Consider the following 25,514-nt stretch of genomic DNA (forward strand, 5'->3'; position numbering starts at 1 on the left):
TAAGGCTGAACATTCAAAACTAGTTAGTCTTCATGTCATGATTTGGGAGCTGGTTGGTGGCCTAAAAGAAAAAGCCCGGTACAGTAACCATCTTCTCTTACATGAGTTTTGCAGAGACATTTAAGTCTCTCAGAAGTGCAGACATTTGTCGTGAGGTCATAATGTGCTTATAGCGTGTCAGGACCAGACTCCAGATTGCTACATTCCCAATTGAGGGCACTTCCCACTGCTTTCCATTTTGGGACACTCTCATTTCCCATTTTATCATGCTCTTAAAATATAAAATGAATTCAGTTGGTTTATCTTTTGGCCACAGAAGTCAACTGGGCACCACTATCAACTGTACTTCTGATGGGACTGTGGCCGGAGGGCTGGAGCCCAACAAGCTTCATAAGGCCTCAGTGGAGCAGTGTCTCCATGGCCATGAGGCATTCATTCCTACCTGCCATTTCTGTAGGCTACTTTGGAGTAATACTCAAATGCATTTAGTTGTTATTGCCTCAGTGCTGCCTTTGGCTCAGACAGGCATTTTTAAGAACATGTACTTACTCTTTCTACAGTAGTAGGCAAGGAGGTTGTATTCTACCTTTAGGCTGATCACCTGCAAAGCTCATGACTGTCTTGCTTCTTCCTGTCTTACACCCATTTGAAAGGCATACTTAAAATGGCTGCTCTAATGTTTAAAATTCTCATATAAACTGATCATTTGTATGATATATATATATATATATATATATATATATATATATATATATAGAGAGAGAGAGAGAGAGAGAGAGTCCCACCATATAGTTTTGGCTGGCCTGGAGCTTACTATGTAGACCAAGCTGGCCCTAAACTTTTAGAGATATGCCTAGCCTTTGTCTCCTGAGTGCCTGAACTAAAGTATGTGTCACCATGCCTGGCTGCAGGGTGATTTTAAGGCCTTTGCTTGTCACTCTCATGCAGTATTTTTCATACTTTAAAGCTAAGCTTCACTACAAGAAGATAATAGTGTATATATCTTGTCATGGGGCTAGAGAAATAGCTAAGTCTCTAAAGTGCTTACTGCTCAAAACCATGAAGACCTACATTTGTGTCACCAGGTCCCTCTTAAAAACGCTGGGCATGGCAGCAGTTGCCTGTAATACCAGTGCTGGGGAGATGGAGATATTTAAAATCCTTGGAGCTTACTGGCTAGCTAGTACCACTAAAACAGTAAATTCCAGATTCAGTGAGAGATGCTGTCTCAAAAAACCAAACCAAACCAAACCCCAAAACAAACAAAAAAGAGGCAGAAAACAATTGAGGAAGATACCCAATGCCAACCTCTGGAGTTCACACCCATGAACATGTGCATGAGCAAATGTGCACAATACACACACACACACACACACACACACACACACACACACACACACACACACACCACAGACATGTAATTATTTTATCCCCACAAGCATAATTAAAGCATCACTGAAAGGGGCAGGGTATTCTAAAGGGACAGGAAGCCTTTCTGGCATGAAACAAAGCACATGAACAACTTCCATGTAGCCTGTACTTGTTTGGGCTGCTCCAATAGATGGATACTGAATTTCACTACTCTGATGCATAACACACTGTAGCAATTTATGGATATGTGTGTGGGGGTGGACATCCCCATGCCTCAGTTTGCATGTGGTGGTCAGAGGACAATTCTCTTTCTACCCTGTGGGTCCCAGGGATTGAACTCAGGTCGTTTGGTGGCACATATCATCTCACCAATCTTGGTATTTAATTTGAAAGGTTAATATCTAGAATGACCATTATGTGGAGCAGCTATGATGCCTTTTGAAAAGAAGATAGCTACTGAGCCCTTCACAAGGCAAAGGCTTCAATATGGTGACTTGAACTTCTGGCTTTCCTTTAGTTTTGTAAACTGGGTCTCAAGGATAGAGTAACAAACATTATCAGCACTTCATCAACAGGGCACTTCATCAAAAAACAAAACAAAACAAAACAAATTACGCCAAAACAATGATATGAACTATGAAGAAAAGTAGTCAGCAGGATTTTATTGAAATGTCTTAGTAAACTTCACAGGATCTCAAAATTCTCTAGTCTCTAAAACCAGAGCAAGCACTGTAAAGAATATATTCCTGAACTTAGTCAACATTGTATATAACAAAGGGAAGTTAGCATAGGAACATCTACCAGTTGACTAAGAAAATTTTAGCTGGAGGCTAAACAACTTTGGTATATTCCTGTTTTCCTGCCCCCCCTTTTTGGCCCTCCTTTCATAGAGCTGGACAGAGTGATCTCTTGGTGATTTCCCTTTACATTTCCTTACCACAAGCAGCAAGGAACAGGAAAGTCCTGGGCTTAGACTGTACCTGAAGCAGGCTACGTCATTTTGGCCAAACTGAAACCACCAAATATTTAAAATCTGTATTTCCATTGTATAAGGCTCAGTCCAGTCTAATTAGTTTATCAACGTATTTTGAAGGTTCTTTAAAATATTAACTCAGGCCAAGTAAAACCAGAAACCATCAGTGGTCAGTTCAGAGGACAGCCAGGCAGATTTGTATAAGGGGATTAAAATCTGAAGATCATGACTGGAAGATACCCTGGGCATTCTTAAGCTTTAATAAAAGGATTACCAACTGGTGTTTGTCGTGCCAACACTTTGAGATATGTGCACACATACATCAAGCTTTCTCCATGAGCATGTGCACAGGATGTCTTCATTCAGCACAGGCACAAACCCCCAGAAATACAGAGGTTACAAAAATAACTGTTGCATAGTGTCAAACAGGGTTTTTACATGTCTTGCCAAGACTTTGCAGACAATTTGTATCAGCATGAGCATCCCTGGTGATGGGACTCCTTTCTCCAGAACAGTTACAAATAAGGCATTTTCAAAATGCCAGTTTCCAAAATCACATAAATGATATTGGTTTGACTTCTGCAGCACTGAAATCTGATATTCTAGAGTGCTCATCAAGTGTGTTACATGTATGGATAGGATTTTTCTACCTGAAAAAAATTAGGGCTAAGAATTTTTTTTTTACCAGTTTTTAAGATTCAGCAAGGGGGAGAGATTGTTTAGCATTCCAAATCTTTACTTAGTAGGCAAATCTGCTTCTTTGGGGTCAGAAAAATTTGATAGGTTGTCCACCAACATGCATATCATCAGTCATCAATGGATAGCCTTTGCCTCTTCAAATGATGCTACAGAGGTTTTTCTTTTTGTTAGTTTTTGTTTCATGACACATGGGCTCAACTCTAGCCCGGGTTAGTTGGAACTCACTATTTAGCCTAGGCTGGCCTCAAACTTGTAATTTTCCTGCTTCAGTTTTCTGAGCGCTGGGATTATAGGCACAATTCTCCACAGTTTTACCAAGAATGCTACCCTCAATGAAATTCTCCTTCGTGATGCTTTTTGAACCATTTTTTGAAGATGCTCCTAATTGAACAACTATTTACTTTTGCATCCATTGTTTTGCAGGCCTCTCTTGTATCTACATCTTAACAGCTTTAGAGATGATAATCAGTCATTAGAGATTTACTGCTTCTGCTTACAAAGGGACAAAGAACATTTAATCCAAGCTAAATACATTTGGTGGTACTCTTAAAACTTCCCCATTTTCTTTATGTAAAAATCCAAAATAATAATCAGCTTAAAAAATGTGAAGGGATTTCAAGGTTTTTTTTGGTGGACATCTACACCAAGAAATTATTGGAACAAATGCAAAGTAAAGGCTAGTGCTAAAATGATGAAGTCTGGGAATAAGTTGACAGGACTTGAAATGCATCCTAAAGAAAATTCCTCTGGGATAAACTAAGTTGTGCATCAATGTGACTATGAACTTACTGACTACATCCTCAAGTGGTATCCAAATCACAGTGACCACTGATAACAATTTGGTAGTCAGGTTAGTTGACAGTTATGACATATCCTCAAAGTGGAAATTAAAAGTGATAGAGCCTTATACGGTCTTCAATATGTCTAATGTCTACTAAGGAAAGTCAGTATGTCATTGACCATCTTAGGCTCAATAAAATTCAGTCCCAATTAAGGGCAATAATAAACTCAGTTATTATTTTTCCCTAAAAAATATCCAAGAAACAAAAAATCAAAATGCATGACGATGTAAATTTTCTGGGGTTCACTCCAAAGGAAAGGCATTTAGGATTTTACCCAAATGTCCACAGGCATTATCATTATATATGTACACAGGAGGCTTTCATTTGAAGTCACTTTTGGCAACCTCAAAATACATATACGACAAATTTCTGCAAAGGGATTTTAGGCTTAAAAGTTGCTGCCTCAAAGTACCAAAAAAAAAAATTAGGGAAAGATTAGTTTTCATTGACAACAGTTCGCTTAAAGACCAAATTACCACCACCTCCCCATGCCCCCACCAAACTGAAAAGAAGTAGTCTTGAACTTTAGAAAGGAGACAAGGAATCTTAGTGTACACAGATCAGATGCTTTTGCCAGTGATCACCCTAGAATTGCTGAGTCCTAACACTAAAACAGCAGGCAGACAAAGACAGTGAGAAGTCGGAGGAGGCTTGCTCCACCTTCAGTATCCCCATCCAGACTACAGTGGGACGTGGCTGAACAAGTAGGACACGGATTCCCCATTGTGGGTTCTTCGAATGGCCTCAGCCAGGATCATTGAAATGTCAATCACCTGAATAGCAAAAGGAAAACACAAAAGGCAGGAGTGAGTTCTATTTCTTTAAAAGCCAGAAAGCCAACAAATGTTTTCTACAGCATGCATATGGTATGTTTGGTCGCACCTTCTCTAGCCATTTTTGTGGGAGTGTCCATACTGAAAATCTTCAGTTGTTTGTGTAGTTTTGCTTTTTAAAATATATTTTATTTTATTTTTTATTCACTTTACATACCAACCACAGTTTCCCCTTCCTCCCCTAATCCTCCTCCATCCACTTCTCAGAAAGGGTAAGACCTCCCATGGGAAGTCAACAAAGCCTGGTACATTCAGTTGAGGCAGGACCAAGTCCCTTCTCCCTACATCAAGCCTGAACAATGTATCCCACAATAGGGAATGGCTCCAAAAAGCCAGGTCATGCACTAGGGATAGATCCTGGTCTCATTTCCAGGGACCAGCTGAGGTGATTACTCCCAGTTCCTGGGAATATTTTCAACATGAATACTCAAGGCTGCTGTTACTTACAGATGGTCCCTTGTTGGACCACTGGTTGTTTAAATAATAGTTTTCTTTATTCATTGGCAGGGATTTCTTTTTGCCTATTTAGAAAAGATAGTGACTATAATCTTTTTTAAAGTTACAACTTTCATTTTATTTCTTAAGTTTTTACTATAATCCAAGCACCTATTTATAAAATATGGCAATGCTTTTCATAAAATATTATAAAACAAATCCTATACAACCTATCTTTCTACTTGGCTGCATTTCAATTTGGAATGCCAACCCAATACGATTTTTAAAATGCTTTTATTTATTGTGGTCACTGTTGTTGTTAGTGTGTGTGTGTGTTTGTGTGTGTGTGTGTGTGTGTGTGAGAGAGAGAGAGAGAGAGAGAGAGAGAGAGAGAGAGAGAGAGGTGGGTAAGCACACATGTGCCATGGCATGCATATGGAGGCCAGAAGACAACTTTGTGGAATCAGGTTTCCTCCTTCTACCTTTAAGTGGGTTCCAGGAATGGAGCTCAGATCGCCAGACTTGTGCAGTAAGTGCTTACTAGTGAGTCATCTCACTGACCCCAAGCACTGTTAAAAACAACGAGTTTCTGTCATGATAAAACTACAACCATGATCATTTTACCTTGGGGTCAACACACTATTTTCCTGTAAAATATCAGAATGTTAAAACTTCAGTGTATCAAACACTCAATTATGCATTGTGGTGCAAAGGCAATCATGAGCAACATAGGAATGAAACGTAAGTATGTGTCAAAAAAACCATTATTTAAAATACAAAGGTGGGCTAGACTTGGCCTTTGGGTGGCAGTTACTACACTACTGTTAATCATGCATAAAAACATAAGGGACCACTATTTGGGCAATGTTTAAACTTATCTCCTTATGTTCAAATGACCTCTTTTTCTCTCACTTGGAAAGAAATCATGGAAAACACCACTGTGTCTCATCTTCATGCTTAATGAGGGAACCAGCGCTGCCTCTTAAGAACACAGTGACTGGCCAGCAGCCACTGAAAGATCAATTCAAAACAGAAGCTGCAGTGGTGTCAAGTGACTACCATCAGCTCTCTGGTAGCCTATGGGCATATAGTCAGGAGGGACATGAAGAAGCAGGCCCCCAAATATGCTTAGTATAGCCTGCTACCCCCCATTTCATGTTAGGGGACTATTACGCAGTAGTGGAGTGGGCTACATAGTAATTCTATGTTTAATTTGGTTTTTCAGTGTTGAGTATGCTAGGCAAGTGCTACACCAAGCTATTTCCCCAATGCTCTTAATGTTTTATATTGTGATTTTATTCATTTGCTACTTCTTTTGTTTCTCTCCTTCTACCTACTGAGCCATCTCATGGGTGCTACTTGCCATTTCTTCTTGTTTGTTTGTGAGACAAGACTATGTGCAGCTCAGGGTAGTCTCCTCACTATACTCCTGCCTCTACCTTCCAAGTACCATATACAGATTAGTTCCTGTTTCTTTTTTAAATCCTTTTTTGAGATACTGTCTTATTCTTCCTAGAATTGCTTTGAATTTGAAGATGACTTTGAGCGCTTGATTGTCTTGCATCTACCTCTTTGAGTACAGGGATTATAGGTGTGTACCACCAAAACTAACTACTTTATTTAGTGCTGGGGCTGGAACCCCAGACTCATGCATGCTATGCAAGCACTCTGCCAACAGCATTACATCCCCAGCCTCCTTCCCTCTCCTCCTTTTCCTTCCTTTCTTTTTCTTTGCTATTTCCAAATAGTGACCATTGACTTCTTGATCCTGGTCTTTCTCAGGGATCAAATATGACTGATAGCCTACTGTGATGAGAAGCTTCAGTCTCTATTACCATCTGCCTTTGGATACTATTTTAAGGGTCTGAAGTGGGTGCCTTGATGCATGGTTCTGCCTGGGGTATGGACAGTACCTGAATCTTGGAGCAGTGTTTCATTTTGTCCTCTTGTGGAATTGTGTTGGTGACAACAACAGCTTCAAAGGCAGCATTATTTATTCTGGAAATAGCTGGCCCAGAGAAGATCCCATGGGTAAGGATAGCATAAACTTTGGTGGCACCAGCTGAGAGTAACCTTCAAAATAGAAGACAAAAAGTTACTAGTGGCATTGCATACCTGTAACCCTAGCACTAGGGAGGCCAAGACAGGAAGACTGTGAGGTTAAAAGCACTGACTGCTCTTCCAGAGGTCCTGAGTTCAATTCCCAGCAACCACATGGTGGCTCACAACCATCCGTTATGAGATCTGGTGCCCTCTTCTGGTGTGCAGATATACATGGGGGCACAATGTTGTATACATAATAAATAAATAAAATCTTAAAAACAAAAACAAGCTAGAACTACGGAGCAAGGTCCAGTCTCAAAAATTAAATGTTCACAAATATTCAAATATTCTACATTGTCTAAACATTATTAGTGAAAATTGTGCCCTACAAAAAAAATGGGACAAAATCCATTTGTATTTACTAGCCAAAATGAGGACCTTTTAAATGTATGGGTTAGCAAAATGCTCTGTGTTCTAGTAAATCAAAGATTATCAACCCTGGCATTTGGATCTATATAATTTTTTGTCATACGGGCCATCTTGTCCATCATAGGAAAGTTCAGTAGAATCCCTGGTTCACTCAGCAGCAACACTCCCATGTCTTTAATTGTGACAACCCATGATATCTTTAGATATTGTCAAACACTGTCTAGGGAAAAAACTGGCCTGTGTTAAGAACCACTGATTTCAACCAATAGTTCCCAAGCATGTAATCAAGCCAGAACATTACCAGTGAGACTGAAAGCATCTCAAATTGTATTTCACAGTCATGTGTGGCAAGGAGGCGGGGCTCCTATTCTGCCAACTATAGCTCTGTAGCCTTTGGAAAGCCACATGAGCTGAGGCTAGCCCAAAGGTTGAGCTGAAAGAAGCAATGGTGCAAACAAACAAAATCCCATCTTTCTGGACCTTGTGTGGCAGAAAGAACCTTTTCTGATCCATCCTTGAAAAAAGTGACAGGAAAGTCCAACCTTGAAAATGGAAATGCCCAAGGATTATTGTTATTGGTGGTTGTTTTTCTTACTAGCCTAGAGTCTCATTTTGAGAGTCCGTGGCCTAAAATTCTACTGCCAAGTCATCAGCAATAATTAAGAAACATAGGCTAAATTTCAAATAATGTCCCATGGGTAAATGCACTTGCCACCAAGCCTGACAAGCTGAGTTTGATCCCTGTGATTCATAGTAGAAAGGGAGAACTGACCCACAAAATTTGCCTTCTGACCTCCACTACTGTAGCATAGCACACATGCAAGCACACACACACACACACACACACACACAAATAAAACAAAATTTTATATGGATATATTTCTTTCTTAAGGAGATGTTTTCTTGTCTTTCCTGGACCATCCCACATACTTATCTGCAGCATGGCAGATGGTACCACATGTGTCAGCCATGTCGTCCACCAGGATGGCCACACGGTCCTTCACATCGCCCACCAGAACCATCCGGTCCACTTCATTTGCTTTCTTTCTCTCTTTGTGAATCAAAGCAAATTCCACATTCAGCCTGTCTGCAATTGATGTAACCCTGTGGAAAGATACAAAGGAACATGCCAACACAGTCCATCTAAGAATTTATTACTGGGCTCTAGACTAGGGAAATAGCTCAATTATAAATTTTTTGCCTTGGAAGAATAAGACACTGAGTTCAATCCCTAGAATCCATGTTTAAAAAATCCAGGAGTGATGGATGACATATGCTTGTAATCTTAGCCATTTGGGAGGCAGAAACAAGCAGATCCTGGGTCTCACTGGCCAGTTATGCTAGTCTATTTAGTGAATTCCAGACAGTCCCTCACTGAGAAATCCTGTCATAGGCTGTTTCCTAGCATGGTCGAGTCTCTAATTTCCATCTCCAGCACTACAAAAAATAAAATCTGTATTTGAAAAAAAGCATATTTTAGGAATATAGCAAACAGCCACACTTAAGACAATGCAAAGGATTAGGCCATACTTGTGACATCAGGCATAGCTGAGACTACACCACACACTCCATGTAGAAAAATATGCTGATGATGAACTCTGCTTCTGTTGTAACTTGCCACAAATGTCAGGGTACCCTGGAAGCTGGATAAGACTGCTGGATAAGAAACTGCTACTCCATTTCTTAGGATTTGGGGATCCATTTAAAACTCACAGGTACAACTTAAGAGAAGTTACTCAGGACTTAACTATTTGCTTTGTTTCTGGAACCAAGGTACGGACTAAATTCTTTGTTACTTGTGAGGAGAAGCTTTATTGAAGCCTAATGAGACTCCGTCCAGGTGTGCTCAACCTGAAGTTTGTAGGCTGCATGTAGCCAAGGATAATTATGAATATGGTTCAGCACAAAATTGTAGGCTTACTCAAAACATGAGATTTTGTTTTATATTTATGGATGCTTTGTCTGATGTACTATGTGTATACAGTGCCTATGGAATCCAGAAGTTGGAACCCCTGGGACTGTTATAGATGGTTGTGAGCTACCAAGTGGGTGCTGGGAAAAGAACCTGGGTCCTCTGGAAGCGTAACCAGTGTTCTTAACAGCTAAGCTATCTCTCAAGCCTGAGATATTTTTTTAAAAAGCACATGAAGTTGGGAGGGGAAAGTAGTGGGAGAGATAGGGCAGTAATTGGAGGTGAGTGAGGATTTGATCAAAACAAATTATATGCATGTATGGAATTATCAAACAACACAAAAACGAGGTTTAAAAATAAGTTTCAATTGCATGGTTCTTAAGTGTAAACTTTCTACATGAAAATGTGGTGTTATAATGTCAGAAGGGTAACCATGCCTGCCTAAATCGAGTTTCTCTGCCATCCAATGTAACTGTTCACTGTCACCAAATCAGGAAAATCCACTTTCTGTAACTGAGAAGGTAGCAAGAAGCAGACATAGTTAGTACTCAACCCAGGTTACCATGCCCCAAGTCTGAAGATTTTCAACAAGAAGTTCAGGAAATTGTAAATACATACAACATAGACCTTATCTTTTAAGCCATTTAAAGTGTTTAATTTCATGGCATTACGTGTATTCACAATGATACACAGCTATTAACCTTTGTCTAGTTCCAGAACAGGCCACAAAACCAAAAGGAAACCTCACATCTACTAAATCGAGCTGCTATACATTTTGGCATACACATAGCTGAGTGTCTTCCTCCAAATCTTTTGAGCATTAATTTGAGAGTAGAATTGCTTGAACATACGGTACTCTATACAACTTATCCAGCCAATATTTTCACAGCATCAAGGTACTTTTTGCTGAATATGACCAAAGAAAATGAGACAACCTCTTTTTTGCCTTTTGGTGTGTGCGTGTGTGTGTGTGTGTGTGTGTGTGTGTGTGTGTGTGTGTGTGTGTGTGTGTGTGTGCACTCATATACACAAGTGTCCACAGGTGCCAGAATTGGGCATCAAATCCCCTCGAGTTGGAATTACAGGTGGTTATGAGTGGCCTGACATTGGTACTGGGACTCAATTTCTGGTCCTCTATATGCTAAGAATGGCAAGTGCTTCCTAATCTTAAGCTTCTGCTTTGCTGCTGGGATTGCTGGGGTGGCAGTGTTGAGAAAATAAAGCCAGGACCACATGAAACAAGAATCTAATAGGAAACCCCTGTGCAAATTTTCTGTCCAGCATAGAAAGCAATGAAATCTCATCCTGCTACCCCAGTGGGAACAGGAAGGACCTTACCCTGCCTTGTTTCTGATTCTGGGTGAAGGCAAGTTCTTTTTAGAACACTCTAAACCACATCTCCGCTTTACTGACGGTTGCTGATTTCAGTTCCCATTATATATACAATGAAAACCCCCAAGCACAGAGTTGAATTTAAAGTGATAATGTAGGGTAGTTCTCCAAGGGGACAAAGGAAATACGTGCAAGTCCTCTCAGAATTACAAAGAAAATTTTCTGCAAAAAAATGGGACATAAGACATCTAATCCAGCCCCCTGATCATGGATGCCAATGGGGAGGCCCCTGCACTCCTGGGAGCCTCTGGAGGTGGACTGGCGTTTTGCCCTGGTGGGTGGGAGGGACTTCGAGAGCCCATCCCACTTGAAGGGATTCGCTCTGTCTCTGAACACATGGGGAGGGGCCTAGGCCCAGCACAGGAAGATTTGGTGGACTTGGTGGAGCCCTGGTTGGGGGCCCTACCCTGCCTGGGGAGTGGTGGGTGGATGGGGTGGGGGGTAGGTTGGAGGTGGGGGAGAAGGAATGGGGGTGGGGGAGGGAGAGGGAGAGGGAAAGTACATGTGAAAATATTAATTTAATAAAAAAAAAGACATCCTCGGATAACCAGACACCCAAATTGGAGGCCAGAAACAGCTGTAACCAAATCATAAGGTCAAGGAACAAGCCACTAGAATTAGTTGAAAAACAGGCTGAAGGAATTGTTTCATGTTTTAAAGAAATAAAATGGATGCCTGGACAAGAATAAAAGGGTAATGAAGAACGCCCAATCAAGACTTGAGAAGACAATGTTGAGAAATAGAAAATAGCACATTTTAACTTTATTGAAATTATAAACATAGTAGCTAACAAAATAAGAATATCTAAAGATAGAGTGGATTAAAGATGCGATGAAGTTATAGTCCAGAATATAACACAAGAAACAAAAGAGAAAGGAAACATGTAAAATGAGCGCAAAGTCAAACAGCAGAGTGACAATGCGTCAGGAGTAGCTGTAGTTTGTCAAGAGGAAAAAGGAAGCCATGGAGACTGCTTAGCTGGCAAAGTGCTTGCCATGAGTGCACAGCGACCTGATTTTGAGCCCCAGCATCTACCTAAAAGCTGGGTGCGGTGTCATGTATTTGTTATTCCCGTTCTGGGGGAGGGAGAGATAAGTGGATCTCTGGGGCTCACTAGTCAGGAAGGCTGACTACTTGGGAACTCCAGGTCACAGAGAAAAAGACTATCTCAAAAACAAAACAAAACAAAAAACAAAGCATAATACTACTAAAGAATGATACCCAAGGCTGACTACTGGCCACATAGACAGACAGACAGACAGACGGACAGACATACAGACAGACAGACAGACAGACACACACACACACACACACACACACACACACACACACACACACACACGCCCTCCCATGCTCCACCACTTCAAAAAATGTCTGAGAATTTTCTAGAAGAACTAGAAGACATGTTATTTAAGAGGTAAAATAGGTCCCCTAGAAAGGAATAGCTGTGAGACTAGCAGCCAAGTTCTCAGCATCCACCATGAAGTCAGGCTGTGAGTCTATAGACACTAAAATTACACTTCCACATGAAGGCAGCCAGATATGTTCCGGCAAACTATACAGCCTGAAACTCAATTCAAAAAATCCACAGTAGAAACCAAAAACTCTACTCATCCCAACAGACATCCTTCCTTTCTGAAGGTGTCCATCTACCAACAGTTTCCTTACTTAAACAGTTAATTGAAAGAAGAAGCTTGTAATTTGAAGGCGGGCAAAGCTTTTGCCCCATAATCATCTTCAAGTATATACTATGCACATGCCAATTTCATGATAAACCCTTTAAACTCAGATTAGAGAAAGGCAGTCTGTCAAAACATGAGACAGCATTATTTTTTTAAGAAAGGCACTTGAGCCGATTATGTAAAATGTAGATACCGAATAATTCGTATTTATTTCATAAGAAACAGAACGGGCCCTGGTCTACAGCACAGCAATAGGAGACACTACCATTTGTGGCTGAAGTTCTAAGCCCATGAAGTCCAGGCATAAACTCATAATCCCACTACAAACAGGCAGGCAGAAAGCACAGAGGCCAGGGAAAGAAAGTGAGCTATGTGGCTCTTGGCACTGAGGAACATGGACATCTGAGCTGGATGGACTTCCAGCCATGTCAGTTACTAGCATAAGAGAAAGGGAAAGATTCCAGCCCCAAATCCCCTGGGTCACTATAATATTATCAGTTCCTGAGACAGCTGCATTTAACTAATTCCATATATACAATGGAGACTCAATATGTGCCCCCAATAAGCGAGGTTAACACAACAAATCACACTGAAATCTTAGATGCAAAGAATTAAAATACACATTATGTTTGACTGGTGCATATATGTATAGAGGCCAGAGATTAGTGTTTGGTGTTGTCTTCTGTCACTCTCTCTACCTTATCATTGGAGACGGGGTGTGTGTGTGTGTGTGTGTGTGTGTGTGTGTGTGTGTGTGTGTGTGTGTACACTGAACCCAGAGTTCACCATTTTGGCTAGAGTGCCCGACCAAGCAGGCCCTTGGAGTCTGTGTGTCTCTGCCTCATCAGTGTTAGAGATACACACTGCCACACCTAATATTTTATATTGGTGCTAGGGACACAAACTCAGACTAATATGCTTACACAGTAAGCAGTCTATTCACTGAGTAATGTCTCCATATACACGCATTATTTAAATGTTTCTTATTAGTAGTATGGGTGTGAGTACAGCCATGCACAGACCACACCTGAGGAGGTCAAAGGACAACTCTTGCAAGTTGTGGATTCTGGGGATTGAATTCAGGTCATTAGGCTTGCATGGTAAGCACTTTTTATCTGCTGAGATATTTCACTACCATTCCCTGGCTCACATATTTTTTTATTTCTTCTAGTCATATAGTTCCCCTCTTTTCTCTTTGTGTGTTCACATGATTTCTCAGGATATCTAATACACTAAATTATTCCTACTTGTTTCTCTAAGGTAATAAGTAGTTAATTTTTTTCTTTCCAACTCTCAAATTCTTTATACCATGTGATCAAAGAGTATATAACCAGAAAAAAAGTTTATATATTAAGTACCCAGGTTCATCCACTTCACACATCACTTTACAGTTAGTGATATTTAATATACTATAGGGTTGCTTCTTTCTTATTGGTTCATATTCCTCATCAACTCAATTAAGCTTCAAAGACTGCCCAAGAGTGACCTCCTGTGGCAAGACAAAGCTTTACTTTGGCCCCAAATATTTCTCTAAAATATCAGCCTTAGATTTCCCAAATAAACGATATTTTCTCTAGTGAAATAAGCCTTTTTGCATTAAGCAAAGAAACCAAAGATATCATCCACTGTATATATCACACACTGCCTGCTAGAGTGTTCCAGCAGGACTGTTAGTTGGAGAACAGCTCATTCCAAAATAGGATGATGACAAAGAAGTATAACAGACACTTAAGGTAAAGAACCAGGAGCTGATACAAATTCTTATATGTGTACCCCTAAAGAGCTGCTCTTTCCCAGCAGAGGAAACATGGATGGCTAGATGAGAGTTCTCTGAGGAGCTGCAAACAAAAGAGCATTTTAAACTTGGTCACTTACTTACATTTACTCTGATCTAGTCTCTCCGTCTCTGTGATGCAGTGCACATACACATGAGTTTGCAGGTACATATGCCTAAAGGCTAGAAAAAGCCATCAAACTTCTTGCTCTATCAATTCCTACCTATTTTGAGGCAGGGTCTCTCACTGAACCTGGAGCTAGGCTGACAATCAGGAAGCCCCAGTGATCATTCTGCCTCTACCCCTCATGCTAAGGTTACAGGGGTATGCAGCCATGCCTGGCTTTTTAAACAGGCATTGGGATTTAAACTCAGGTCCTCATGCTTGAGCAGAAAGAATGCTTATCCACTGAGCATTTCCTAAGCCCTCTTCTGTGATCTTTAAATGTAGAAGTTAGCAAGTAGATAAAAGAACTTGGTATATAATAAAAGATGTTGCTTCAAACCAACAGAGAGAGGATGGATAATTTAATAGTTCTTGAATGACTAGATAGCTGGTAGAAGAGATGGGGAATTGGATTTTTATTTCCCAATAAATGTCAAATGCAAGAAAAATCAGAACATTAAAAGAGAAAAAGAGGTCTTTAAAAATATCCGAAATCACAAGAGAAGAAAAAATTTTAAGATAAAGCCAAGTTCTGTATAAGCCCAGAAGCCAGAATGTGAAGAAAGCATAACTAGAAAACAGTTTTTGAAGTTCTCCAGGGAATAAGAATGTAAAAGGGGGAGGATATTAAAAATCTGAGAAACTATCTGAGACACTCATAAAAAGCAGAGCTGTAATCTCCTACCTTTGACAACACAGGTAAAAAGTCTCCAGCCAATACAGCAACAGTTGCCATGGGAAGGAAAGCTATCATGCCAGAAACGATGCCTGCCCTCACTGTCAACAACCTGTGCTCACAGGAAGATATACCACAGGTAACCTGCCTGATATGTCAAATGAAACTAATAACATACTATGCGAGCAAAGCTGGGTACCAATATACTGGCAGCCATACTGGATAATGCCATCTGGAATATTTCTGAAAGACCCACCCACATTTGGCATTGTCCACCAAAACTCAAATGGCTTGTCCCTCTGGATTGGCAGTTCTACTTCTAGGAATGTATCTTACATAGACAAGTATGCAAAATGATAAAGCAAGCCTGCTGTCTCTGGACTACACAAACTACAGTGCCTATGAGTGAGCAGCAACAAATCATGGGTATGACGATTTACATTCAGTAAGGACTATTACACAAGTGATAAAAACAACCATGTTAACTCTGAATGCAGGCAACACTCTGCCAGTATTTATGTCTGTTTCTGACCAAGAATGAAATGTGACTAGCTGCTTTATGCTCCTGCTGCCACACCTTCCTGGCCATAACTGGTTGTACCTTCAAATCACAAATTAAAATAAATCCTCCTCCCTTAAAAAATGATCAAGAGTATCTGTTATGTTACTATGGGATTACTGCTAAAATATAGCAAGTGCACTTTTTAAAAATCCTAGTGCGGGAGTGTGTATGGCATCTATGTTACTTTTACTGGTGTGAAAACACCCAAAATAAAACAACCCGAAGCAGAGAGGCTTCACTTTGGCTTTGAGGAAACAGAGCCCATCATGGTGGGCATTGGCTGGTAGTAGGCAGCTTTTCGGTGGCTGGAGCAGGTGGCTCATATTTGCCACATCTTAGAGGAACAGGAAGCAGAGAAGCAAGTAGAAGCGGATCAAGGTTATAAACTACAGGGCCCACCCCACAATGACCCACTTCTTCTAGTCACACTCTACCCTCCAAAGCCGCTGTGGAGCAAGTGTGCAGACAGAGGAGGCTGTGGGCAATGGTCCATGTCTGAACCATAGCAGCACATTATCATTTGTGTTTATGAAACATGGACGACCTGTGTTTGAAGACTGCAAAGCTGAATCATTTTTTGTACCATTTTTTGATTTATGTTTTTACGTGTGTGTGTGTGTGTGTGTGTGTGTGTGTGTGTGTACACACTCACAAATGTCAGGGCACATGTGTGCCCATCAGAGAATAAGTTGTAGAAGTCAGGTCTCCTGCTACCACGAGACACCCAGTATCAGAGTGTAGTAGTCAGGTTTGGTTACAAGTACCCTTAGCTGCTGCCCATCTCACTTGCCCCTACTTCAATTTTTATTTATTTATTTATTTATTTATTTATTTATTTATTTATTTATTTATTGCTGAAAGCATAAATGATATAATTCGCTGTATATAGAGACAGCAGGGATAGGAAAAAAGAAGGGGCCAGAAGAACTATATGGAATCTATTATTCTTTAGACTTCTTTAGACCAAATTTTTTTTAATGCCAGACAAAATGGTCATTTACCATATGATCAGTTTGATGTGAAAATGTCTCTAAGTGCAGTCCCATACACGTAAACTGGTATAGCCAAAAGCTGAGTCAGGGGACATGGCTGGCAACTGCTAATGGGCATGGGGTTTCCTCTTGATGTGATGAAAATCTCCTGGGGTGGATAATGGTGACAGTTACACTAATCGGAGAATATACTGAAAACCACTGAGTTTTATACTTTACATGGGTGAACCATCGGCATATGAATTACCACCTAGACCAGATATTATAACCCAAGGTATCTATTACTCCTGGATCCTTTGGCCTAGGAGAGGTCTGATAGATGTGAATGTATGTTACACCTCGTCACTCTGGAAGCTTCCATATTAACTGCAAGCATTTCCAGGAGAAATGACTGCAAAGTTGCTCACATTGTTAAAAAGACAACCTCGCATGGGCAAACCTCAATGTATTGCCCAAGGTCACAACTGTGCTCATCATGCTCTGTGCTACATAATGCAGTGCTGCTCCAAGCTCATCCCTGCCTAGCTGGAGGCTTGGAAACTTAACTGCCGTTGTCTTTTATATGTCTCCTTCCTGTGCAGAGGCACTTCTGGCAGCTGTCAGAGGCCCCTCTCCCATTACTGGCCTTCTTTCTTCCTCCTTCTATTTTGTTCAGGGAGCCGAAGTGGTTATTGGACAGCAGCCGAGAGCACAACAAATGTGCTCTTCTGAGAATCGGGGCCTACACTGCTCTGGATAGGCATTGGGGCTGCTCTGTGGACCACTCCTAAGTTTTTAAGTGTGATTCTAGGTCTGCAGCTGGGCTGCAGGTGGATGAAGATATCACAAAATGGGGAGAAGCTGCATGCACATGTGTGTGTGACTGTGTGTGTGTGTGTGTGTGTGTGTGTGTGTGTGTGTGTGTGTGTGTGAATGTGTGTGTGTGTGTGTGTGTGTGTGTGTGTGTGTGTGTGTGTGTGTGTGTGTGTACTCAAGTGTGTCTGCATAGTGCTGGGGACAGAACTCATGGCAGTGGGCATGCCTGGCAATGTTCCACCACTGAGCCACACCCAAGGCCACTGCACTTTTGAGTCCTTCTGAAGCTTGACTTTGACTCTTGACCCTGGATTCAAATGGTTGACTCATGTTCATGGGTCTCTTTACTTTAGCTGGTGGGTAGATGTCTCTCTTAACTTTCCCTACCTTGGCAGTGAATCTCTACTCCACCAGGTTTTGTCTTTCCAGACAGCAGATGGCAAGTTATGCAAGGTTAGGGGTCTTCAGCGTCTGTTTGCAGTAAGCAGTGTGCCAGATCAGCACCACCTTCTTATTCCTGATGAAACCTCAACACCATGTGCTCTAATGGCCCGCACATTCCTTGAAGCTCTCCATAGAGCTGGATCACTTTGCCACTCAGTGCTACTGTCTTAGGCCATCATTATGGATGGTACTGGTCAATTTGTCTGTAAGCTTGCTCGTTTGACAGTCATTCTACCACTCCTAAGTACTGGCAGGCTGTGCCCTGATGGCTATACACAACTGAGTCCAGGCATATTAGGCCCTCAGGGCCGGGTGGCTTTGGATGATCAGATGTCATGTCGCATTGTAACTGCTCCCTAACCAATGCAAACTGTGGAAATCTTTCTCCATAGAGGTTCTGGAGCCTGGGACTAATGTTTGCATTAATTTTCTTAGCTCAGGGAGTGCAGTACCCAAGGGAAATTGCATATTCACCTGCCTGTGGCATAGGCCTGTGGCTGGATTTCTCATGGGTGACTACTTTCTCCCTCATCCAAAGGCCCTGCTTATTGGCCAGGGTCTGGCTTTTAGCACCCTGCTTTATGGTGGCCACTGCATAGGTGGGAGAGACCAAGCTGCCAGTCCTTCCCCATCTCAGCCCCATCCCCTAGACAACCAGAGTATAGTTCTCAATACTATCTGTATGCAGGCAGGCTTTAGTGATCTCCTAGTCTTGTTGTTCCCCATACATATATTGCTTTTGGAAAACTAGGTTCTATTCTGGCTACTCCAGTCAAGTGTTTGTGTTTAAAAGGACTAACTCAGTCAATTATGTTAATCAAAACCATTTTTATACAGTGTGCATATGTGTGTTCATTTTATTTTCATGAATGATGTGAAATGCTGGGAGAGTGATGGGCTGCTGTGCTGAGGGCAAAACCTGAGACCTACTTAGTTGTTCTTTTGCAGAATTAAGTGTTACATAATTAAGAGCAGGCTTCCTGGGGGCAGGGATATAGACTCAATGGTACTGTACTTTTCTACCATCTATGAGGCATTGAGTACTATCCTCAGCAACACACACACACCACATTCACACCACGCACAGAGCATGCTTTTATGAGAAGTTCTTTGTGTGTCTTTGTGTGGTGTGCATACAAATGTGGAGGTCCCAGGTTAATGTCAGGAGTGTTCCTTGATTGTTCTTTTACCTTATTCACTGAGGCAGTGTCTCTCAATTAAACCCTGAGCTAGTCAGATAGCTCTGGGGATTGCCCCGTCCCTTCCAAGGCTGAAATCACAGGCAGACCGTTAAGCACACCCAGCATTTACATAAGTTCTGTAGACTCAACTCCAGCCCTCATGCTTGCAGGGCAATAGATTTAACCACTGAGCAATCTTCCCAGTGCACAAAACATGCTTTCTCACTTAAGAAATAGAGAAATACAGAAAGCAGTAAGTAAAGAGAGAAATCTGCATGGTGTTGCTTGCATAGTACCTTTTGGCTCCTCCAGCATCAGGGGAAACAATGATACAGTTTCTCCATTCAGTGATGTTCTCACGAATCCACTGAAGAACTGCAGGCTCTGCATATAAATTATCCACAGGGATATCAAAGAATCCCTAAGGAGAGAAATCAAAGTCACTTTGCAGGTTTGTTTTCTGATTAAATCTGAGATTTATTAGAGTACATGATTGGAAGGGTCAGTGAAAACCTTCAGGAGTACAGGGCCCATGACATGTCTGAGGGACCACAACTGGAGATGTATTTGGCTCACATTCATTGGGAAAAAGCTGCATCTCAGCTACTGTGCCTTCCAATTCATCTGCATTAAATTTGTTGAAGTCTCAATTGTTTGAGATGTGGATTTTCCAGCAGCCAGGGAACTTTAACGTGACCTTGTGAAGGGTCTCAGTCACATGTTCCTTTTCCTTCTGGTTGGCACAGAGCAAAATGATGGCCTGGCCACTGTGTCCTGGAGCTTCTCAAAGGTGATCCATATACCTGTGTGAAGCCTAGACTAGAGGCAGCATACGATAAGAGACATGACTATCTACCAATAAATTCTGTTTCTAAGGTCGTTCAGAGAAACCCATAGAAGCAGCCAGCCTCCTGAGTAAGATGCTGTTTGCAGCCACTGTACACCAGGCCCCATGAAAAAAGAAACTTAGCTTAACTTGATGCAGGTTTTAAGAAGATAATTACTATTTTTAAATAATACTTAAATTATTTATCTATAAGATAACTTTCTATAACAGGCTCCCTTTGGCTAATTGTAACAGAATTAAATCTAATGATAGAGATGTCAGAGATATCATTTGGTCCAATCCATTTTCTGGGCATGCTCTGATATTTATATGGTGGCCAGTGTACCAGGGAAAGAGCAACACTGCAGAGCAGAGAGGAAAACAGGTGGCTTTTGTTGTTGTCCTAGCACTTACCACAAATCAAATCCTTCACATTCATTATATATCATAAGTAGAGGCTGTGAAATGTGGCATGTTTTGGCGACAAAGGAAGAAAGTTATGAAGAAAATAAAAATGTGTTTGCAGGACTGGGGAGATGGCTCAGTGCGTGAATGTGTAAAGTACACTTACAAGCAGGATGTCTTGAACAGGAATCCCCAGAAGCCATGGTAAAGCTGGGTATGATAGCGCACATTCTGCAACCCAGTGCTGGGGAAGCAGAGGCAGGAAGATCCCTGGAGCTCATTGGTCAGCCAACCAAGCTGATTTGATGAGCTCTGGGTTCAGTGAGAGATCCTGTCCTAAAAAAACTAAGATGGAGACATCCAGCGTTGCCCAATGGCCTTCCCATGTATGTGCATACATGTGGACACAAACATACATAATGCATACTATAATGATACCATTTTAACTATTTTACAGAAATTTAGATGGAATCACAAAGCATGTAAAAAAGCATTCCTGCTCCCATGAAATGAACTGGAGGCAAGATGTGATAGGGATGGCGGCATCAACAGGAAAGACAAATAACCCAGAGAAGAGCTGTGTAGACTCAGACCTTTCAAAATTAGTTACAGAGAGTTAGGACCTAACCATTGGCAGAAAGACAATGGTGGTACCTGGATCTGAGAGGCATGCAGGTCCATGGTGATGATGTGATCGGCCCCAGCAACTGACAGCATGTTGGCCACAAGTTTAGCGGAGATTGGAGCACGACTCTTAAAAAATAGAAACAAGGATTCAATATCAGAGAAAGATGGAAACTGTTAGATTCCTCTCACAAAGAGTATACACGGGGAAATGAAACCATGGATGGAATCAATAAGGAAAATTACAAGTTGTGACACAAAAGATATATCCAACACATTGCATTTGGTTAGTGAATATATACTATTGTTTGTTACTAAGTCTGGATCTCATATAGCCCAAGTTGGTCTTGAGCTCACTTATGTAGCCAAGGATGACCTTGAACTTTTTGATACTCTTGCCTCCACCTCCTGAATGTTAAGATGACAGGCATGTGCCACCAAGCTCAATTTCTGTGATAGCAGGGCTAGAACCCAGAGCTTCCTGTATCTCAGGCAAGCCCTCTACCAACTAAACTATTACCTCCAGCCTACTGTGAAGCCATGCTACCTGACACTACAGTAGAACATAAATATTAAAGGAATAAAGTCAAACTGTATGCATGTGACATCACAATTTCTGTAAATCAAATAGTAAGAAAGCACGAAGACGTCCAACAAGATGGTATAAGAGACCACTTTTAAGGCAAGGCTAGCCAATGCTAGCAGAAGAGTGTTCTAGAAGGAAACAATGAAATATATGAAGTCTCCCGGGCCAAAACAACATCAAACAGCTCATCCAGGCATCAAAGAAGTCCAGCTATGAAAGAAGTGCCATGCCCTGACAGATGAAAGCTAGCCCTGCTACAAATTCAACAGCAACAGTAACAAACAAAAATAAAATGAAGAACAAACTGGGAATTGAACATTCAGAGAAACAAATACATTGTCATTACACCTTTTCTAAAGTTACCTAACTTCTTTATAGCTTTATTTTCCACATCATAAATCACGGGCAATGAAAAAGTCCACATCAAAGCAACCAAAAAGACTACACAGATATCATTAGACATAGTCCAGACATGATGTAGGCAGAGATCAGTTACTAACAGCATTGCATGCTTATACACAAGCCACAAAAAAGAAAATACAATCATAAAATTGTATGAAGCTGGAGAAATGGCTCAGTGGTTATGAGCACCAATGGCTCTTTTGGAGGACCTGGGTTCAATTTCCAGCACCCACATAACAGCTAACAGCTGTCTTTGACTCCAAGATCTGACACCCTCACACAGACATACAGGTAAATAAGAAAAAAATAAGTTATTTGAAAAAAGTTGTATGGAAATGTTAATGTTATATTTATTTCCTTTAAAACACCACCCTGTTGTTTACAAAAATACATCTTACCTTGCTGTATGTATACATACATACATACATATATAAAGTGTATCCATTCATAAATATAATCAATAAAGAGTATATAAACAATGTAATTAATATGTAAACATATTCCTTAATATATTAATTTTACATTAATTACGCACACATAAAAAAATCAGAGAAAACACCCCTAAAATTACCAGAGTTTTGAGAAAATGAAACTATGGGGAAGTATTTCTTGTTTTTTGTTTTTTGAGATCGTATCTCTATATGGAGCCCTCGTTGTAATGGAGGTTGCTGTGTAGAACAGCTGGCTTTGAAGTTCACAAAGATTCACCTGGTGCTGTCTCTATTGTGCTGAGGTTAAAGGAGAAGTGCTTTTCTTGTGAGTTTTTTTTTTTTAATTTTAGATGTGTGGGTATTTTGCCTGGCTGTATGTCTGCACGCCATGTGCATACAGTGCTCTCAGAGGCCAGAAGAGGATGTCAGATCCCCTGGAAATAAAGTTTCAGATGACTGTGAACCACCTTGTGTGCTAGGAACTGAACTACCCAGGTCCTCTGCAACAGCAACCTGTACTCTTTATCATTGAGCCATCTCTCCAGCCTTTCTTTTTCTTATTTTAAAAAGGTGTGTGTTTTGTTTTGATTTGGTTTTTTCCATACTAACTTTATATCATAACTTACATTTTCATTTTTCAACTCTCCTGTATGGTATTCTGTTTTGCTTTAATATCCTGAGAACCCTGGTCTATCTGGCTGTAGCCAATTCAAACTGTTGTCCCTTGCCTCTGATTCTGTGTCCTTCCCTACCAAGTAGACTGGGTCTGTTCTCTCTCTAGAGAATTCCATGGCCTTGTCTCACATGCTCAACTCATCTCTATACCTATGTGGTTGATCCTTCAAGGTCAGGCTCAAATACTGCAATTTTTTGTTTCTTTGAGAATTCCAGAAATAATCTCTCTCTTCTCAGGTGACACTTGGTTGACTAAGAACCTGTGACTATTTAGCCCAGGGACCTAGGGTAAAACCAAATAATACTGGCCAAAAAAAGAAAAATATACTTGTAATGATATTCTGCTAAACTCAGATCAGTGCCCTGTTCAGCCATCATCAGGGAAGCTTCTTCCTGCTGCAGATGGGAACAAATACAGAGACCCACAGCCGGACATAATGCAGAGAGGGAGAAACCTTGCAATGCTCAGCCCTAAATGGAATGTCTTCATCAAATCTTTCCCTCAGGCTCTGGGAACCCTATGGAAGAAGAGGCAGAGCGAGAGTAAAGAGCTAGAGGGGACACCAAGAAAACAAGGCCCTCTAAATCAACATGACTAAAGTTCATATAAACTCACAGAGACTTAAGCAGCAAGCATAGGGCCAACACAGGTCTGTACCAGATCCTCAGAGTCTATAGTATGGCTTTCAAGGGAACTTTTAAAAGAAAACATTTAATTGGCAGATTGTTAACAATTTTAGAGGTATATCCATGACCATCATGGTAAAGGACATTGCAGAAGGTGGGAGGTGTGGCACTGCAGCAATGCTGAAAGCATACCTCACTCACAACCAGGAAGTATAAAGAGACACTGGGTCTGGCCTGACCGGGGCTCTTAAAACCTCAAAGACCACACCCAGTGACACACCTCCTCCAACAAGGCCCTATTTCCTGATTCTTCCCAAATAGTTCCACCAACTGCAGAACAAGCATTCAAACACAAGAACCTACAGGGGACACTCTCATTTAAACCATCCCAAGTCTATAGAGAGAAAAATCAGTGTGACATTTAAAGAGCAGGTGCAGCACTTACCTTGCAAGTATGAGAATATGAGCTCAAGCCCAGAGTCCACATCAAAATGCTGTGGTGTGGTAACGAGTGCTTGTAATCCCTGTGCTGGGTAGAGTAGGTGGGGACTAACATATACCCTGGAGCTCACCAGAAGAATGGTATTTGAGCTCATGCTCTTACTCATGCACACGGAAGTGTACAGGACTTGCATGCACACACACACACACACACACACACACACACACACACACACACACACACACACACGGGTAGAGTAGGTGGGGACTAACATATACCCTGGAGCTCACCAGAAGAATGGTATTTGAGCTCATGCTCCTACTCATGCACACGGAAGTGTACAGGACTTGCATGCACACACACACACACACACACACACACACACACACACACACACACACAGAGAGAGAGAGAGAGAGAGAGAGAGAGAGAGAGAGAGAGAGAGAGAGAGAGAAAGAGAGAGAGAGAGATTACAAGACTACAGGGACTTGTGTCGATTGCTTTATCTTTGAAATATGAACCTGACCTTACAAATGATTCTGAAAGAAGAAGAAAAAAATCCAAGTTGACAGCCCTTCACTCTCTTAGAAGTAATTATCCCCTGACTGGCTCACAACCCACTGTTCTCTCCAGGGAAGAGAACTAGCAATTAGCAATTAAAGGAGCCAGCAAACGTTGGCTCATGGGCTAGACTTGCCTGATACCTGGTTTGGGCCTAGGGGTGGTCTCCTCACTTGGAAAACAGACAAAAATAAGGTTTTGTAACATTTGAAGGTGACATAAAATCCATACTTCAGTGGGCATAAATAAAGTACCCTTGGAACACAGTCACACTCATTTATTTGAATATTGGTGATGGCAATTTCTACACTAAAATGGTAGAAGTTGAGCTGTCTCAATAACCATCCAATGGGCTAGCTACAAAGCCCCAAATATTAACACATTTCTTTTCGGAAAACTTGTCCATTAGTGTATACTAGGCCAGAAACTTCATCCATAGAGGCTAAGATGGTCCTCAGAATATAGGTGAGGACACTGAAGGTACAGAGTTTAAGTAACTTTTACAAAGGGCAAACGGGGTGAATAATGGTACTGGAATTCAAAGCTGAGCCTATTTCATTGCAAAGCTTACATCAAGCCTTTGACAATTACTGTGACATAATCATCACTTTCCTGTGTGAATATTCCATTGTGTTAAGTGGTCATTTATGAAACAGTTTCTTTCCTGTGAGAAGCTGCCCTTGGGTTCTGGTACTTACAAATCAAAGCTAAATAAAGTACTCCACAGATAGAGG

The 25,514-nt window shown here is 41.2% G+C and overlaps 1 protein-coding gene and 1 pseudogene across 5 annotated transcripts in view; both read right to left on the minus strand.

Annotated features, from left to right (window-relative positions):
• Nucleotides 1–2,001: 2,001 nt before the first annotated feature.
• Nucleotides 2,002–25,514, minus strand: part of Prps2 (phosphoribosyl pyrophosphate synthetase 2) — a 37,891-nt gene continuing 14,378 nt past the window's right edge. For 4 of the 5 annotated variants that reach the window (XM_027431828.2, XM_027431829.2, XM_027431830.2 and 1 more), the window contains exons 3-7: nucleotides 21,087–21,185; nucleotides 19,498–19,622; nucleotides 8,556–8,729; nucleotides 7,067–7,226; nucleotides 2,002–4,658 (exon numbers count right to left, since the gene is read on the minus strand). In XM_027431828.2, coding sequence (XP_027287629.1) covers nucleotides 4,566–4,658; nucleotides 7,067–7,226; nucleotides 8,556–8,729; nucleotides 19,498–19,622; nucleotides 21,087–21,185 — 651 coding nt within the window. In that variant the 3' untranslated portion in view covers nucleotides 2,002–4,565. The remainder of the gene's footprint in view (nucleotides 4,659–7,066; nucleotides 7,227–8,555; nucleotides 8,730–19,497; nucleotides 19,623–21,086; nucleotides 21,186–25,514) is intronic. The other variant, XM_035449801.1, reaches the window with a different exon arrangement.
• On the minus strand, nucleotides 20,065–20,186 carry LOC113830860 (annotated as a pseudogene).

This window comes from Cricetulus griseus, chromosome X, assembly GCF_003668045.3.
Source record: "Cricetulus griseus strain 17A/GY chromosome X, alternate assembly CriGri-PICRH-1.0, whole genome shotgun sequence".
NCBI classification, from domain to species: Eukaryota; Metazoa; Chordata; class Mammalia; order Rodentia; family Cricetidae; genus Cricetulus; species Cricetulus griseus.